The sequence below is a fragment of the Gopherus evgoodei genome, unplaced genomic scaffold (assembly GCF_007399415.2).
Source record: "Gopherus evgoodei ecotype Sinaloan lineage unplaced genomic scaffold, rGopEvg1_v1.p scaffold_35_arrow_ctg1, whole genome shotgun sequence".
Lineage (NCBI taxonomy): Eukaryota > Metazoa > Chordata > Testudines > Testudinidae > Gopherus > Gopherus evgoodei.
In genome coordinates, this window is record NW_022060027.1 from 1,920,670 (window position 1) to 1,936,675 (window position 16,006).

General features: G+C 47.6%; 1 protein-coding gene across 2 annotated transcripts in view; it reads right to left on the reverse strand.

Moving 5' to 3' along the window:
* TRIM28 (tripartite motif containing 28) overlaps window positions 1-15,770 on the reverse strand; it is a 52,627-nt gene extending 36,857 nt beyond the window's left edge. For both annotated transcript variants that reach the window (XM_030545114.1, XM_030545113.1), the window contains exon 1: window positions 15,533-15,770. In XM_030545114.1, coding sequence (XP_030400974.1) covers window positions 15,533-15,755 — 223 coding nt within the window. In that variant the 5' untranslated portion in view covers window positions 15,756-15,770. The remainder of the gene's footprint in view (window positions 1-15,532) is intronic.
* Window positions 15,771-16,006: the final 236 nt, after the last annotated feature.

Consider the following 16,006-nt stretch of genomic DNA (forward strand, 5'->3'; position numbering starts at 1 on the left):
TTTGTCCACCCTTAACCTGACCAAAGATTATTGGTAAATCCCTCTGGCCAAGGAAGCCGAAGAGAAGACTGCATTTTCTACACCAGAAGGATTGTGGTACACGGTCCTCTTCCCTTTTGGATTACATGGGGCTCCCGCAACCTTCCACCAGCTCATGGAACACCTGTTGCATCCACATGGCAAGTATGCAGCTGCTTACCTGGATGATGTCATCATCCATAGCCCAGATTGGCGGATGCACCTAGAAAAGGTGGAAGCAGTATTGGATACCCTATGGAAGGCAAGACTCACTTGAATCCCTCCAAATGTGCAATAGAGCTAGCAGAAGCCAAATACATCAGTTACATCGTGGGGAGGGGCATAGTCAAGTCCCAACTGAACAAGTTAGAGGTGATATAAAGTTGGCCCCAACCAATCTGGAAGGAACAGCTCAGAGCATACCTGGGAATAGCTGGGTACTACAGGCCATTCGTTCCCTACTTTGCTACCAGAGCATAGTCATTGATGGATCTGATGAAAGCCCAGGACCCAAACAGTGAAATGCACTGGTGCAGCTTTTACTGACCTGAGGACCACCCTCTGCAGTAACCCAGTGCTAGTAGCCCCAGACTTTGAGAAGGAATTTATACCGCAAACCGATGCCTCTGAGGTTGCGAGCTGTGCTTTCTCAAATGGTAGAAGAGGAAGAACACCTAATCCTGTTCCTTAGTAGGAAACTCCTGCCCATAAAGAACAAAAGTGTGTTGTGGTAGAGAAAGAATGCCTTGCGGTAAAGTGGGCCATGGAAACCCTCTCTTACAACCTTCTCAGATGGAGGTTTGCCCTCATCATTGATCATGTCCCCCGGAAACAGATGCACCAAACAAAAAGAAATACAAGGGTAACAAGATGGTTCCTGTCATTACAACCCTTCCACTTCAGAGTGCAACAGGTCGGGGACCAGGTATGGCAATGCTGATGCCTGTCAAGGGTGCACTGTTTTTCAACCCAAGTAGCCCAACCCCACAGGGTTGAGCAGGAAGTGGGGATGTGACAAAATCAGGTAGGGTAGCTGCAAGGCGGTCCTGGGGCCAATATATTAGCCTTAGAATGTTAAAGGCCCTTTTTCCTACAAGCTGAGAAGAGGTTACAAACCTGAATCCAATTAAGGGCTGCCTGAGGCCTTTAAAAACCCCTCCCCTGGGGAGAGCAAATGACAGACCTACAGACAGGACAAGCTGCTGCCAGGCTAGTGGCAGCAGGGAAATAGGCTGTTCCAGGCTGAGAGATTGTTCCTTCCCATAAGGGCAACAGCCAGACCTGAGTGCCTGCTAGGGGAAAGACTGACACTCCAGGAAAACCAACCAGATGACACCTTGCTCCAGTGAGGGGGGCAGCAAAAGGCACCTCCCTGGGTTTATGATACTGTTTCCTTTTTATCTGGTGGAGAATCGCTCCTTCGAACAACCCTCAGGCCTACCCTGAAAATATGACCAAGGGAGTACAGAAGGGAGAAGGCAAACCCTGCCTGAGTGGGGCTGATTACCTCAGGCCCATACTTGACAGAGGGGGAAAACAATAAGTCTGGCGAGAGAAAACAGGTGCATTACCAGAGTATGTTTACACTGCTATTAGACACCCACAGCTGGCTAGTGCCAGCTGACCCAGGCTATGGAGCTCTTTAATTGCAGTGTAGATGTTTGGGCTCCAAGAGCTCTGGGACTTGCCTACCTTGCCAGGTCCTAGAGCCTGGCTCCAGGCAAATCCTGAATATCTACACCACAAACAGCCCCTTCAACCAAGTCAGCTGGCACATGCCAACTGCCGTGTAGACATACCTTTGAGTACCTTTCCCAGACTTGAATTCTGTGTAAGATCAAAAACGTCTTTCACCAGCAGAGGTTGAAGAAGTTGATCCAATAGAGATATTATCTCACTCGACTTGTCGGTCCAAACATGAAAGTTGGAATTTTCAAGCCTTCTGCCCTTAAGGCAACAGTAAGTTTGCAAGTTTAACATTTTTGCCTAAGTATTTAAGGGAGGAATCCGATTGCACACACTGCTGAGATCATATCACGTGTATCTATTTCAGTGGAAGATATAGGTGCACAGCTGAGACTGCACTACTGTAATAAGCAGATATTTACTATGATTTTTTTTGTATAAAATTGCACAGTCCATGCATCTGGAAAGCCTGTTCAATGACAACGGAAGACCTCCATTATAGCGTCTCTGGGTGATGACATGCATGGGGGCCAATGACCTCTCTCCAATGCCAAACGCACTGGGCCTATACAAGTAATTTTTAACTACTTCCAATCAGGAACCTTCCACATATATAGAGCAGCAGCAGCTACAGAAAAGCGAGACTAGACACCATTGGTAGGCGCAATCCAGAATCCTAGAGCTCTCATTGAGGCCAAAAACTTAGGCAAGAATGAAGAATGCCAAGCTAGACTATTTAACATGTTTGTGTAGAGCTATTAAGCCTCATGCTTCAAGGTTTAAGCTCATCTCTAACTATCAGGGATTAGGAGGTTTCACACCTTCCTCTGAAACATCTTCTGCCAGTCACTGTCAGTGACAGGAACTTGACAAAATGGACCATGTATCTGATCCAATCCAGCACTTCCTATGATCATACCAAGTTTCTAAACTGGACTAATGCCTAGATTTTCTTCCCAAACTCAGGAAAGTGCACATTCCTCATTAAAGGTTATACATATCCACAAGGTAAGCTTTTAAAAAAAACCTGTTAGGATGGACAGGAGGAAATGTGGAGAGAGATGCCTGACATTTTTTAAAAGCAAAACCCTTTGCCTATTCATGCTCTAACAACTTAAAACCAAGTCAGCCTGTTCTAAGTCTGCTTTGCACCTCAGCACTAAGGACGACTTTACACACAGATAGTTTGAAGACAAACTGTACCACTGCAACACTAATTTAAAAAAACAGATCTAAAGAACCCTGCAAATCTACAGATAACTGCTTTATATCCGTGGATATCCGCATCTTGTGGATAGCGTGGATGTAGATACAAATTTTGTATCCGTGCAGGACTCTGACTGTAAGAGCCAGGAGGGCAGTTGTGAGGAATCACACTGCAGACCCTCCACCTACAATGGGTGGGGGACCTGGTGGGCAGGGACACTGGGCAGGGAGCTGCTCCAGTCCCCCGCCCAGGGCAGGTGGACAGCACAGCTCTCCACAGCTGCCTGCCCAGCTCTTACTGTGGCTGGGCTGTGGCTCTAAAAACCACCCCAGCTGGAGCTGGGTCACAGAGATCAGCACTGGGAAGCCTGGGTACTTCCCACCTGACCTGTGTGAGGAGCCTGGGGAGCAGAGCGACAGGCCTGAGGCTGCTTTCCCCCGCCCCCCATCTAGGGCAGGTGGAGGGACTCAGGCTCCCCACAGCTGCCATTGCAGCTCTCCCTGACCTGGGTCCCGGAGGGGGGGCAGAGAAAGAGGGAAAGCCCAGTCACAGTAAGAGCCAGTCAGGCAGCTGTGGGGGACTCTCTACTTGTCCTGGGCAGGGATCCTGAGCAGCCCCACAGGTTCCTCCCCGCCACCACCGCGCCCAGGCCAGAGTGGAGCCCAGCCAGGGAGCCGCAGCGGACCATCCACCTCACCAAGCGCCCGATGGGGGGCGGGGGGGAGGGGCAGAGAAGTGTGCCTCAAGAGTCTTTGCCCAGCCCCACTATACAGCCCTGCAAATGTGGACTGGATGCGGATATGCATTTTTGCATCTGCGCAGGGCTCTATATATCTATATCAGTGTTTAGAATTTCCCCCACCAGAAACTGAAACCCCCCCTCTGGTTTTCTAATGGCAATTCACCCTAATCCCATAATACTTCAAGGGCGCAAAGGTTTGTCATCATGGTAGGACATCACAGGTAATTTCTGGATGAAGGTGTTCCAAGTTTGACACTGCCCATATACGGGGTAGCTTCCCTTAGCACACCTATCTTGTCTCACATATCACACCACAGTTCAGGCTCTACAGTAGCCGTGCATGAGGACACCAAAACAAGCTCTACAACACAGATACTGTCCCCCAGAGTTCTGCGGGCAAGTAGAGCTTGCGGAGACATATTGCTCCTTTCCTAGCTCAGTACAACTGCATTTTCTTCCCCTACACCCATGGGATACAACACAGCCAGTGCCCCCTTACAGGCCAGAGTTAAGAAATGCTGCTCCAGGGTAGTCACCAGAACAGCTAATCTACACAGTTACAAAGCAAGTCACAATCCTAATTCTGGATCTAGGAGTGACCAGAATACACATTGATACTTGCAGCCAGACAAGCAATTATATGCCAACATACAAGATCTTTAAAATTTATTCCACAGCTGCTACAGACTTGAGGGAGAGAGGTTTACATGTCACAAAACTGGACTAAATGACTTTCCACCAAGTCTAGCCCTTCCATGTTCCACTTCATGCAGGGAACCTTTGTCCTTCCCTCCTCCCCTACAAAATACAAGTCAGGGGATTTCCTCTACAACTTGATCACCTGACTCTGAACATTTTTCACTACTTGTTGTTACAACATTTCTATTTACCAGGATTGGAAAGTTGGAAAAATGCAATACTTCCCAATTCTTCCCAGCGTGTAGACTTTGTGCATGACATCACTGTGCAGAAACTTTCAGTGTTTCCCATTTGAGTGGAAATGTCAAAGCACAACAAAGGGAACAAGAAGCATTTTTAACGAGTGTGATTCTAGAGTCACCAAAAAGAGTCAATAGGGGGGCTCAGAGGCCTTATCTATTTTGTATTCAAAGTTAAAACCATCTAATTAAACCAATGAAAATGGGACCAAAATAATCAATTTAAACTTGGCTTGCACTGATTTCTCTCAACTCAGGGCTAAACCAATGGAAAGCCAGGTTTACGTCAAATTAGGGATTTGCATTGTTTTAACTAAGGCCTTGTCTATACAATGTTTGGGTGTGATTTTCCTACCAGTTAAATCTGTATAGCCCTTAGTGTGGATACAGGTGTATCTGTATAAGGGTGCCTTACCCCGTGTAGAGCTTATTCTCTTTCCTTAAATGTGCAGCTATACCAGAATACTGTGCCTTTATGCTGATATAACTGCATTCACATTAGGATAGTTGGGAGATAAGTATGGTAATTTCCTGGACATAGGTTACTGAATTCAGTTTAAGGGCACATCTGTACTTAAAACACTGCATCAACGCAGTTGCTGAAGCACTTTAATGAAGATGCCCTAAGCCAGTGACACTCAGGGCTTGTCTACATCAGAAAGTTGCAGCGCTGGTGAGGGAGTTACAGCGCTGCAACTTTGAAGGTGTACACATCTGCAGGGCACCACCAGCGCTGCAACTCCCTGTTTGCAGCGCTGGCCGTACTCCCCTTTTGTCTCGGGTGTAGAGGATCCAGCGCTGGTGATCCAGCGCTGGTAATCCAATGTAGACAGTTACCAGCGCTTTTCTTGACCTCCGTGGAAGGAGGAAGCCTCTGGTAATCAAGCTGGTTTCCTTTCCCGGTTTGCTCTCTCGGTCCCGGAGCCACCCAGCAAACCGCAGGGAAGGAGACCTGCTTGCTCGGGGTTCCGGGACCGAGAGAGCAAACCGGGAACGCCGCGGTTTCCTCTCTCGGTCCCGGAGCCACCCAGCAAACCGCAGGGAAGGAGACCTGCTTGCTCGGGGTTCCGGGACCGAGAGAGCAAACCGGGAACGCCGCGGTTTGCTCTCTCGGTCCCGGAACCCCGAGCAAGCAGGTCTCCTTCCCTGCGGTTTGCTGGGTGGCTCCGGGACCGAGAGAGCAAACCGCGGCGAAGCTGGTTTCCTTTCCCGGTTTGCTCTCTCGGTCCCGGAACCCCCCTTGAAGCCGCCCAACAGCGCTGCAGTGTGGCCACATCTAACACCACTTGCAGCGCTGGTTGCTGTAAGTGTGGCCACTCTGCAGCGCTGGCCCTATACAGCTGTACTAATACAGCTGTAACAACCAGCGCTGCAAAATTTTAGATGTAGACATGGCCTCAGACGTCAGTGGTTCAGGAGTCAAATTAGCCATCAGTATTACCCAAGAGTCCCAGTAATGTGAAATCAGTTTCGTTTACTATAGTAATGATCATTATTTAAACTATGACAGGAAATATTTAGTTTTTATTTAGATATTATTCTCAGTAAATAAATTAACAACTGATTAACAGCTAAAGCATCCTGATTGGTTAATAATTAGTGTTTTAATTTGCTGCAAAGAGCTGCAGGAGACACAGTAAAGAGCTACTTGTCATGAGATGCAGTCTGAGTATCACTGCTCTAAGTCAATGAGAGAGAGCTCTCCTGTCGGCTTAGTTAACACATCTTTGTCAGAAGCAGTAGCTATCAGTGGGAGAAGCACTTATGTCAGTACAACTGTACCACTCAAAGGCAATTCAATGAAGTAATTCTGTAGTGTAGATCAGGGCTAAGTAATTTAGGAGCCCACTGTATTAACGCAGATGTTTGTGTGTTACTGTGGGACTGTATGCAACTGGTCTAGGAGACAGGCTTACTGTAAGCCACTGGAAAGTGTTGAGCTTCACAGGACTCCTGAAAACAATAATCTAAGACAAAAATATACTGTGGAGTAGGTTTCCCAGGAAATACTTGCAGGGGAATGTCAATGCCCACCTCCAGGCTTGATCTTTTCACTCTGTGGAAACCTGTATCTATAAATTACCTACTCTCAAGATCAAAAGGCCCAAACTGCATAAGGAGCAGCTCTCAGATTCATGGGAGGTTCTTGTGCTGAGCAAAAGAGTTCACACTTTATGGACTTGTAAACACAAAAACTACTGGAGGAGTCTGAAGGACTGCTCACCAGCCAGAGCCCCTGCTGGAATCAAGCTTTACAATCTCTAGCTATTTTCCAGCTCAGAGTGGGAAGCTGAGAGTTTCAATCTAAAGCGCCCTTTTGAGGGAGGGTGGACAAGGTTGCTAAACTCTCAAAAGAGGATTGTTAATTCTTCCTCTTATCTTAGCCCATTCCACTCTGCCAGGTACATCAATAAGCCACTCTCTCCTCCCCTATACATCTCCAAAAACAGAGGAGACATCTGCTCCCAAGTGAGGAATAAAGCCGGCCTCTCCTCCATAAAGGCATGGAGGCCACAGGATTTCAGAAGGGTTGGTTTGGGGACCTTGGAGGACTTGCATCACAGCCCAGGACAGGCAGTCTATTAATCTCTCTTATCTGTACCCAAGAAGTACATGCAGCACTGCCAGGAACTGCTGAATGTAAGCACAATCAAGTCACTGGGACTTGGTCAAGTTCTGTTTTTCTTGTCCAGTTGAGCACTACACTTATCCCCTCACAGGGAACAGAGATAGCAGGGCACTGTACATAAAAGTAGTTGTAAAGCAATAACAGTTTACTACTACTGCCTTTGCTCTGCCAGACCCTCTCAAATCCCCCTCCTCCACAAGTCCCCCCAGCCCACCACTTTAAAAGGTGACAAATGGTTTTATGATGCACAAAGGCCTCAAGATGTGGTGGTTTATTGAGTGTTTAGCCTACTTGTTCTGTTAGAAATAGCCAAGCTTCCCCACTCATGGATTCCTCAAGTGAGGCTCCTAAAATAAGAAGTCTGAAATGCAAGAGACCATACCTCCCCCTAAAACAGAAAGCTGAAGATGCTCAGCATCTCAGGGAAAGGGGGCAGACAAAACAGGCCACTTCTATCTAGCTGCAAGAATATGGTTTCAAAACACTAAAAAATTCACATTTTGAAAAAAATGTTGGGCATCAGGAATAAGGTCTGATATGGCGCTCCCTCAGCACTGAGCTGAGAGTTTCTGTGAACCATTTGCTTATTGTTTACATTAAAAAGGCAAAAAACTAAAAGTTGGGAAGTTTAAGGGCTTTATTCACACAGAAGTCCTGTTGGTTATGGTTAAACAGGTTTAAATCCTGACTCCGTTAAAACGGTGCCACCTGCTGTGACGATAACTGTATTGATTGCGTGGCTGTAGTTTACAAAAATAAGCTAAACCATGTTTGAATAGATTTAAGTGTCCACATAGTTACATAAGTTTAACTAAATTGATTTAAACATGACTTTAGTTCAGGGGTTCTCAAACTGGGGGTTAGGACCCCTCAGGGGCTCACGAGGTTATTACATGGGGGCCACAAGCTCTCACTCTCCACCTCAAACCCTGCTTTGCCTCCAGCATTTATAATAGTGTTAAATATTTTTTTATAAGTTTTTAATTTATATGCGGGGAGTCACACTCAGAGGCTTGCTGTGTCAAAGGTCATCAATACAGAAGTCTGAAAACTGCTTTAGTTATACTGGTGCAGGCCTTGAACAACTGGAAAGAGATCAGGGCTTTACTGGGTCTAAACAGCGAGAGACAAAAGTAGACAAGATACCAGAATTTGTAGGGTTGGTTTTTTTAAATGCATTCAAGGGTATTTTAATAACCAACAGAGAACAGCCACCCCAGTTTTCTTGGCATATATCAGCTTTAAAAAATGGTGCCACTGTATTTAACTCTATGTGCCCATATGCCACCATCCCTCCTCCCCTTCAACCTTCACTCTCACCCAGTGTTCTGCAGTTTATGTTGCAAAAGCCACTCCATGCACTAAAGCCAGATTTCTCTAACTTCTCCTCAAGCCATTCTTTCTGCCTTATCTCCTTCAAGATTTCAACATGATCTTCACCCCACCAAAAAGCATTTCCTTTTGGCAAGTTTGAAGTCTCACAAAAAAATCTCAGATAGCTTTAACCATGTTTAAACATTTCAAAAAAAAATGGTAACATACAGGACAACTGCAGGAATGTAATCAGAAACAGACAGTATTTCAGTAGCAGTACAGCTTCAGAGAGCTGCCAGGAGTAGAGACTCCCTGAGTCTGCACAATTTCCCTGTGAACCAAAGCAATATCCTGTTACCTTATCTCCTTTCTCCAAGCTTCTTTTGCTACTCTCATAGCTATGATCTCCAAAACAAAGCAAAACTGTTAAGCCTGCCCTTTACTCACTTACCCACTTCCTAAACATGATCACTATTCATAGAATATCAGGGTTGGAAGGGACCTCAGACAGTCATCTAGTCCAACCCCCTGCTCAAAGCAGGGCCAATCCCCAGACAGATTTTTGCTCCAGATCCCTAAATGGCCCCCTCAATGATTGAACTCACACCCCTGGGTTTTGCAGGCCAATGCTCAAACCACTGAGCTATCCCTCCCCCTATTCTTTCCTGTAAGCCCAAGGTTTGGATTTTCACCATAACTGGCTTAAATCTTGGGTTAGACTTGATATGATTACACCCTACTGGCCTCTTCTTAAGAAGGAGACTGCTACTCCATCTGACTACTGGATGGAAGAAAGAAATACGGACCAACCCTTAACTATTACAGGACATCCCTGAACATGCCCTGCTCAGATTGACACCCTGTCAGTATTAACCTTGAGACTTTTCTCCACATAAAGCATGATCTCTGTGCAGCAAGAAAGACTGGGCCATCATCCCCCCAACCTAGGGTGACTAGATAGCAAGGATGAAAAATTGGGACAGGGTGGGGGGTTATAAGCACGTATAATATAAGACAAAGCCCCAAATATCAGGACTGTCCCTATAAAAATGGGACATCTGGTCACACTATCTCCACCTGCCTTCAGTAGAGAATGGAGGACTCGGATAGCTCACCATTACATTACACAGCTGCTTCTTCCCCTCCGAGCAATCCTTCCTTTACAGCCATTTTAAGGTAGTGTTTACCTTTGTGCTAGAGATCCCATTTTGAAGCCTTGTAACTTGTGCAGGAAGCACCAGTAAACAATTCGCATTTGCATCTTGTTCACCACATTTCAAGGGGAGAATCTTGCCAAAGCAGTACACAAAGGCTTCAAACCATGTCAATGGGACACTACCAGTAGCTTACCTGGTCTGCACAGCAGCACGTGAATACTACAGACTGGGTGCAAGTTGCATCAATGAACCTTTCCCTATACAAAAAAAATGTGTACCAGACATGAATGGGTCATTTAGGCATGAATCAGTCAATACCAGTTGCAGGACTGACACCAGCTATTTATAAGAAGCACTAGCGCCCCCCCCCCCGCCCACCTCTCAACTAAATGAACACCTTGCCTTTGCACAAGTGCCTAAGAGGACTTTTTGTTGAATGAATGCATAGTTGGAAACTCCACTTGCTATTCAGCATATGTCCTTTGACAACACCTACTCACCATTGGACTGTAAATAGAATTTAAAAAAGAATCCGTTTAAACTATTAAAATTATATTGGTTAACCATTTAATCGTTAACATGACGAGGGCCCTGATCGGGGCTGCCGCCAATCTGTTTTAGACATTAACTGCAATATATTAACAGTAAGACTAATACTTATTGGTTAACAGGTTAATATTTTACATCTCTACTCACCACCCAAGCGCCAATCAAGGATACATGCCATCAAAAATAAGGGAGAGTTAAGAAAGCATCATCCTTTACACAGTACAGAGAAAGAAGCCCTAATATTGTTGGTTTTGACCTAACAGCTTGGGGGAGTTGCTACAATACCCACAAATCAATTCCCCTTCAAAGGACTCCATCCATAGCCTGTTAACAGTAAACACTCGATCTCTGTATACCCAGGACTTGAAACTTGCAAAGAAAACCAACTAAAAACAGACAGAAGAGGATAAGAACTATTAGTACTCCACTCAGCATCCCAATATGCAGAGTATTGGCATGTGCATATGCACAGCTCACTTGTGTTAAATGGAGGGAGGAAATGGGTAAATGACCCCAAAATGATTCAGTAAAAGAATCCGATTTGTACTTTAGAAAGGTCACTTAAAACCTGCATTTCCAAAAGCAACTAGCTGATTCATGATGCCTGTGAGGCCTCCTTTAAAGTGTCCAAAGGAGCTATTTTTTAGAAAGCCCTCATCCACCTTCTGTAAACCATGCACCTTCAGAAATGTGTCATCAAATTAGGCACTCAAGATTTTAAAACATCTAAATCACTATTTTGCTTCTGAAAGCCTCAGCCTTAGGCACCCAAATACAGACTTTGGAGGCTAATCTATGGTCAAAAATGGGTGCCTAGAGATATTTAAGATCAAGGCTTCATCTGCACACCAGAGTAGTGCTGCTTTAGCTATTTGATGGACATGGAGCTGCTCTGTAATTATTTATGTACAGTGTATGCTAGACTGGTTATGGGACACTTTCTGAATGACTACATTAGTTTAACTAAACAGGAGTCTGTCTGCAAAAAACAAGCAGAAAAGAAATGCTCAAGATAAGCCACCTCTCAGCAAATGTTTCAGAGTTGTTAAGAGACAATGCCAGAACAATTAGCACTCATGATTTTGCCTCCAGCCAACCTACAAAACTGGCTTTAAAAAGGCCACTTAAGCTTTGCTGGCTCCTGGTATACTATGTTAAAAGAAAAACTGGTAAGTACTGGAACCTTGGGTACTCTGGATGGAGTGTTCTACCAATATGACACACACACAATATACATATACACAGATTTTGTGCTCACATTTTGGGACAGACTGAACACTTACATGAGAGACAAGATAGGCGAAGTAATATCTTTTATTGGACCAACTTCTGTTGAGAGAGAAACTTTTGAGTTTATACTCGTGTGACAGCTCAATCTTTTATTGGACCAGCTTCAGTTGGTGATAGAGAAAAGCTCACTTGGTCTCTCCAGTATCCAGGGACCAACACGATTACAACACTGCACGAATGCTTATATGACTGTCTTCCAGGTTTGTTGGTAATGTACTGGCCTTTCTGTATTGTGCTGATCTCTGAAAAAGAAACGAATTGCGCCTGAACTACCTAATGTACCAATAAAATAACTGAATCCTACTATAAGGGTAAGAATGGTAGACGCACACAGGGTTACTGCAGCCAGGAACCAATCCAGGAGGGGAGCATTGCAAAATTCCATCCCAAGATAAGTAACCTGAAAGGGGGTGTTGTAACAATCGGGGTCTCACAGATCTATCCCCAAGTGTGAGCCTGACTGTGGAAAGTAGAAATAGCTGATTGGAACAGTTTATAAACTTACAACAAATGTTGATGGGAAAAGGTACTAAAGGGAGATGGTCTACTGCTGTAACTCAAGGACTGCGTTAAAGATCACCTTTGATAAACAAGTAGTATGGACTGGAAATCAGACTAAAATTGGCATGTTGGAACTCAGGCCTAACTAGTGACAAAACAGAGAAGATTGGATATTACATCCATCACTCCATTTTGGGATCCCTAAAAAAAGACTTTGGGGAGGGAGAAGTCAGCTAGCTAGCTGAGAGAGATGGAATGCAAGGGGCAAACTTTACCATCACAGCTGCTACTCCCACACAGTCTCCTGGGCCCCAGGATCCACTCTGATACCCTTAGGCCTTCAATGTCCTCACCATAACAGAGCATGACCAAAATGACATCCCCACCTTCAACTATTTCAACCTAAGCAGTTGTAAGACTGTGGTTATTGCTGTCCCCCTTCCCACTCATGTGTCCTTTTCCTTCCGCACCTTATTTTTTCCTCTTTCCTTTTGCCTTCTGTTTAATAAGTCTGGCTTAGCCAAAGTTATATATTTTGCAACACTGCTGCAGGCCTGTGACCACAGAGGCAGCCAAAATCAATGCCATATCCCAACTAACCAGCATGATGCTGATACAAGTTTGCCTGTTCTCAAAGTGGCTGATCAGACAGCAGAGTGGGCCTGTGTTTCTCCAGCAGCGAGGTTGCAAATAAAAGTCAGCCCCAAAGAGAAGCTGCATTTTCTATCTTTGTTGTTCTTCTCTCCCCTTTCCCATGTGTTTATCTTATATTAAAGGAAACAGGATCAAACTTTACCAACAGCTCCAACCTAGCAAACAATTGCCCCTAAGGGCAGTTACCATCTAAAAGATGGTCAAACAGAGGGTTTTCATTATAAAAACTCTACAGCTTAAGGGAACAAGGAATTTTGTTAGTACAGACTTAATACTTTACATTTCAAATGCTTTAGTAGTTTTTCCTCCTCCGGCTTAAAAAGAATTTAATGGAGTATTTGCCATAGGAATAAGCAGTGCCAGGGTCTTTGCACACAAACCCCCAAACCATGTGTACTGTTGGAAAGATATATGATGATTTTAACACCTTTAACACTCTGGGTCCATTTATTCTGTCTGAATTAATACAACAGGTGCACCCAGATGCCAAAAAGGGGCCAGAGATGTAACCATGACATCATGCCACTACAAAGCAATATAATCCCCCATGATGTGGATGCAGCTATGCCCAGTGTGAAGATGCTTTATACCAGCACAGCTTATTCCCATTCATGAAAATGAATACACTGTGGCAGGATAAGGCACCATTATCTTTGTATAACTGGAATCAGACCAGGGAATCATGCCAGTGTTATTTCAGAATATCCACCACCCCAAGTTACCCTGATACAAAACGTGCATATATCAGGCCTAAATCACCTCTTCTCATATTTACAGGCAATCTGCTTGGAGAACAGATTCAAAGAAAAGATATAGAACTTTTCCTTTCCACTATCTCCAGCACAGTGGCTAGCACATTTGGGTGCAATCTCCAGTCCCATTGAGGCCATGTTCACACTAGAAGCCTTTACCAGTATATGTTGGTTAGAAGGTATGATTTCTGTACTGCCAAAACCCCTGATGCATTTATAATGGGTATCAATTACATCTATATTAGCAGGGTTTGCCAGTACAATAGAACTTCAGAGTCAAACACCGGTCAATCACACACCTCATTTGGAACCAGAAGTATGCAATCAGGCAGCAGCAGCAGAGATAAAAAAGCAAATACAGTACAGTACTGTGTTAAATGTAAACTTCCCAAAAAATGAAGTTTTTAAAAAGATTTGACAAGGTATGGAAACAGTTTCTGTGCTTGTTTCGTTTAAATTAACATGGCTAAAGTCAGCATTTTTCTTCTGCACAGTAAAGTTTCAAAGCTGTATTAAGTCAATGTTCAGGTGTAAACTTTTGAAAGAACCATAACGTTTTGTTCAGAGCTAGGAACAACCTCCATTCCCCAGATGTTTATAACTGAGGTTCTACTGTATAGCTATACTAGCCAACCCTTCCCAGTGTAGACTAGGCCTGAAAACCTATGGGGTTTGAGCTTCTAAATCATTTTGGAAAACATCTCCCTCCTTCATGGAAATCTACTTGAGTCACTGTGTGCTGCTGGAAGAAGTTCTCAGAGCACAAGGGGAAGGGTAAGCCCTGGTTCCCTCCCCAAGAGCAGACAACTGTGGTGCTCTACTTTTTTCACCCAGCACTTACCTGAGGGCCCCTGTGCCCAAATGCCAAGGCCCAGCCACTTCACATTGACCATCCCCCAAGTCCTTGCCCCACACTGTGTCTAGCCTGAATCTTGTAAGTACTGGGATAAGGGACACAAGTGGGCATGGTGCAGGGGAAACAAGGCTAGGGAAGTCCAGAAGCAAGAGTGGAAGCAGTTCAAACAGGCATAGGGTAGGGGTAGTGGAGCTGAAGGCCAGTTTGTAAGCACTGAGGGGGTGATTTGGGGGGCAGAGCCACCGTTCAAGGGTATTGAGGGGGACTGGGAGTCAGTGTGGCATCACTGAGGTAAAAAGGTTCAAGGGCACTCCTCCGTAGCACGGAGGGGCAGGCTGGGAGCATTGAGGGCAAGGCTGGAAGAGAATGAGGGGGGCATGCGTTCTGGGGGTCTGTTCAAGCAGTGGTTTGAGGTAAGACACTGTCCTGGGGAGGAAAAGGAGAGTGGCCGGGTGGGGCTGCTACAGGCAGGGCCCCTCTGATGCAGGTCTTCTGCCCTCACTCCACCCCTCCATTCACACTCCCCACCAGCCTGGCCTCCCGCATTCCCACCCCCTCTTGCATGGGCTCCACACAGCCTAGGCCTTGACCCCAATGCACAGCCCCTCCCTCTCCCTATAGATAAGCAGCGCCCCCACCCCCAACACACACCCAGCCTGGCCGCCTCGTGTACAAAACTGGTTTTGCTCTGCACTGGACCGCTCCCCACTTCGCCTACCCCCGCGGGCCCGGCGCCCCTCCCCCCATGGCACAGCCCGCCCGCCCCCACCGGCCAGGCACCCCTCCCCCCATGGCACAGCCCGCCCGCCCCCACCGGCCAGGCACCCTTCCCCCCATGGCACAGCCCGCCCGCCCCCACCGGCCAGGCACCCTTCCCCCCATGGCACAGCCCGCCCGCCCCCACCGGCCAGGCACCCTTCCCCCCATGGCACAGCCCGCCCGCCCCCACCGGCCAGGCACCCCTCCCACCATGGCACAGCCCCCCCCACGCCCGCTCCCGCCGGCGGGCAGGCTCCCCCCCCCACGCCTGCTCCCGCCGGCCCGGCACCCCCTCCCCCCACGGCACGGCACCCCCCATGCCCGCTCCCGCCGGCCCGGCACCCCTCCCCCCACGGCACAGGGCCCCCCATGCCCGCTCCCGCCGGCCCGGCACCCCTCCCCCCACGGCACAGGCCCCCCCATGCCCGCTCCCCCCCATGCCCAAGGCATCCCATACACACCCCCGCCCGCCTCGCTCACCTTGTCCCTCTCTGTTGTTGGCGGCCTCCCCGTCGGCGGCGGGGGCCGGCTCGGCCCGCAGGCACTCCCGGCAGACGGAGTGCAGGCAGGGCAGCAGGCGGGGCTCCCGCTCGGCCCGCAGCCGCTCGCGGCACACGCCGCACTTCTCCAGCAGCTCCAGCGCCTCGGGCCGCTTCTCCCCGCCGGGGCCGCCCGCCTCGGCCGAGGCCGCCGAGCCCGACATGGCGGCCGCTCCCCCTTTCCCGCCTCCCGCTTCTCCCGGCTGCAGCCGCACGCGGGGCCCGCGCGCCGCTGCTGTGACGTTCCCCGGGAGGGCCGCGCGCGCCGCTGAGGACGGAACGTTCGCCGGGAGGGCCGCGCGCGCGCGCCGCTGCCGCTAACGGCGATGGAGCGTTCGGGGCCCCGCGGCACAAAGCCTGAGAGACAAGGGGAGCTGCGCGCGCACACGCACGCTGCGAGAGAGAGTTAGAGAGG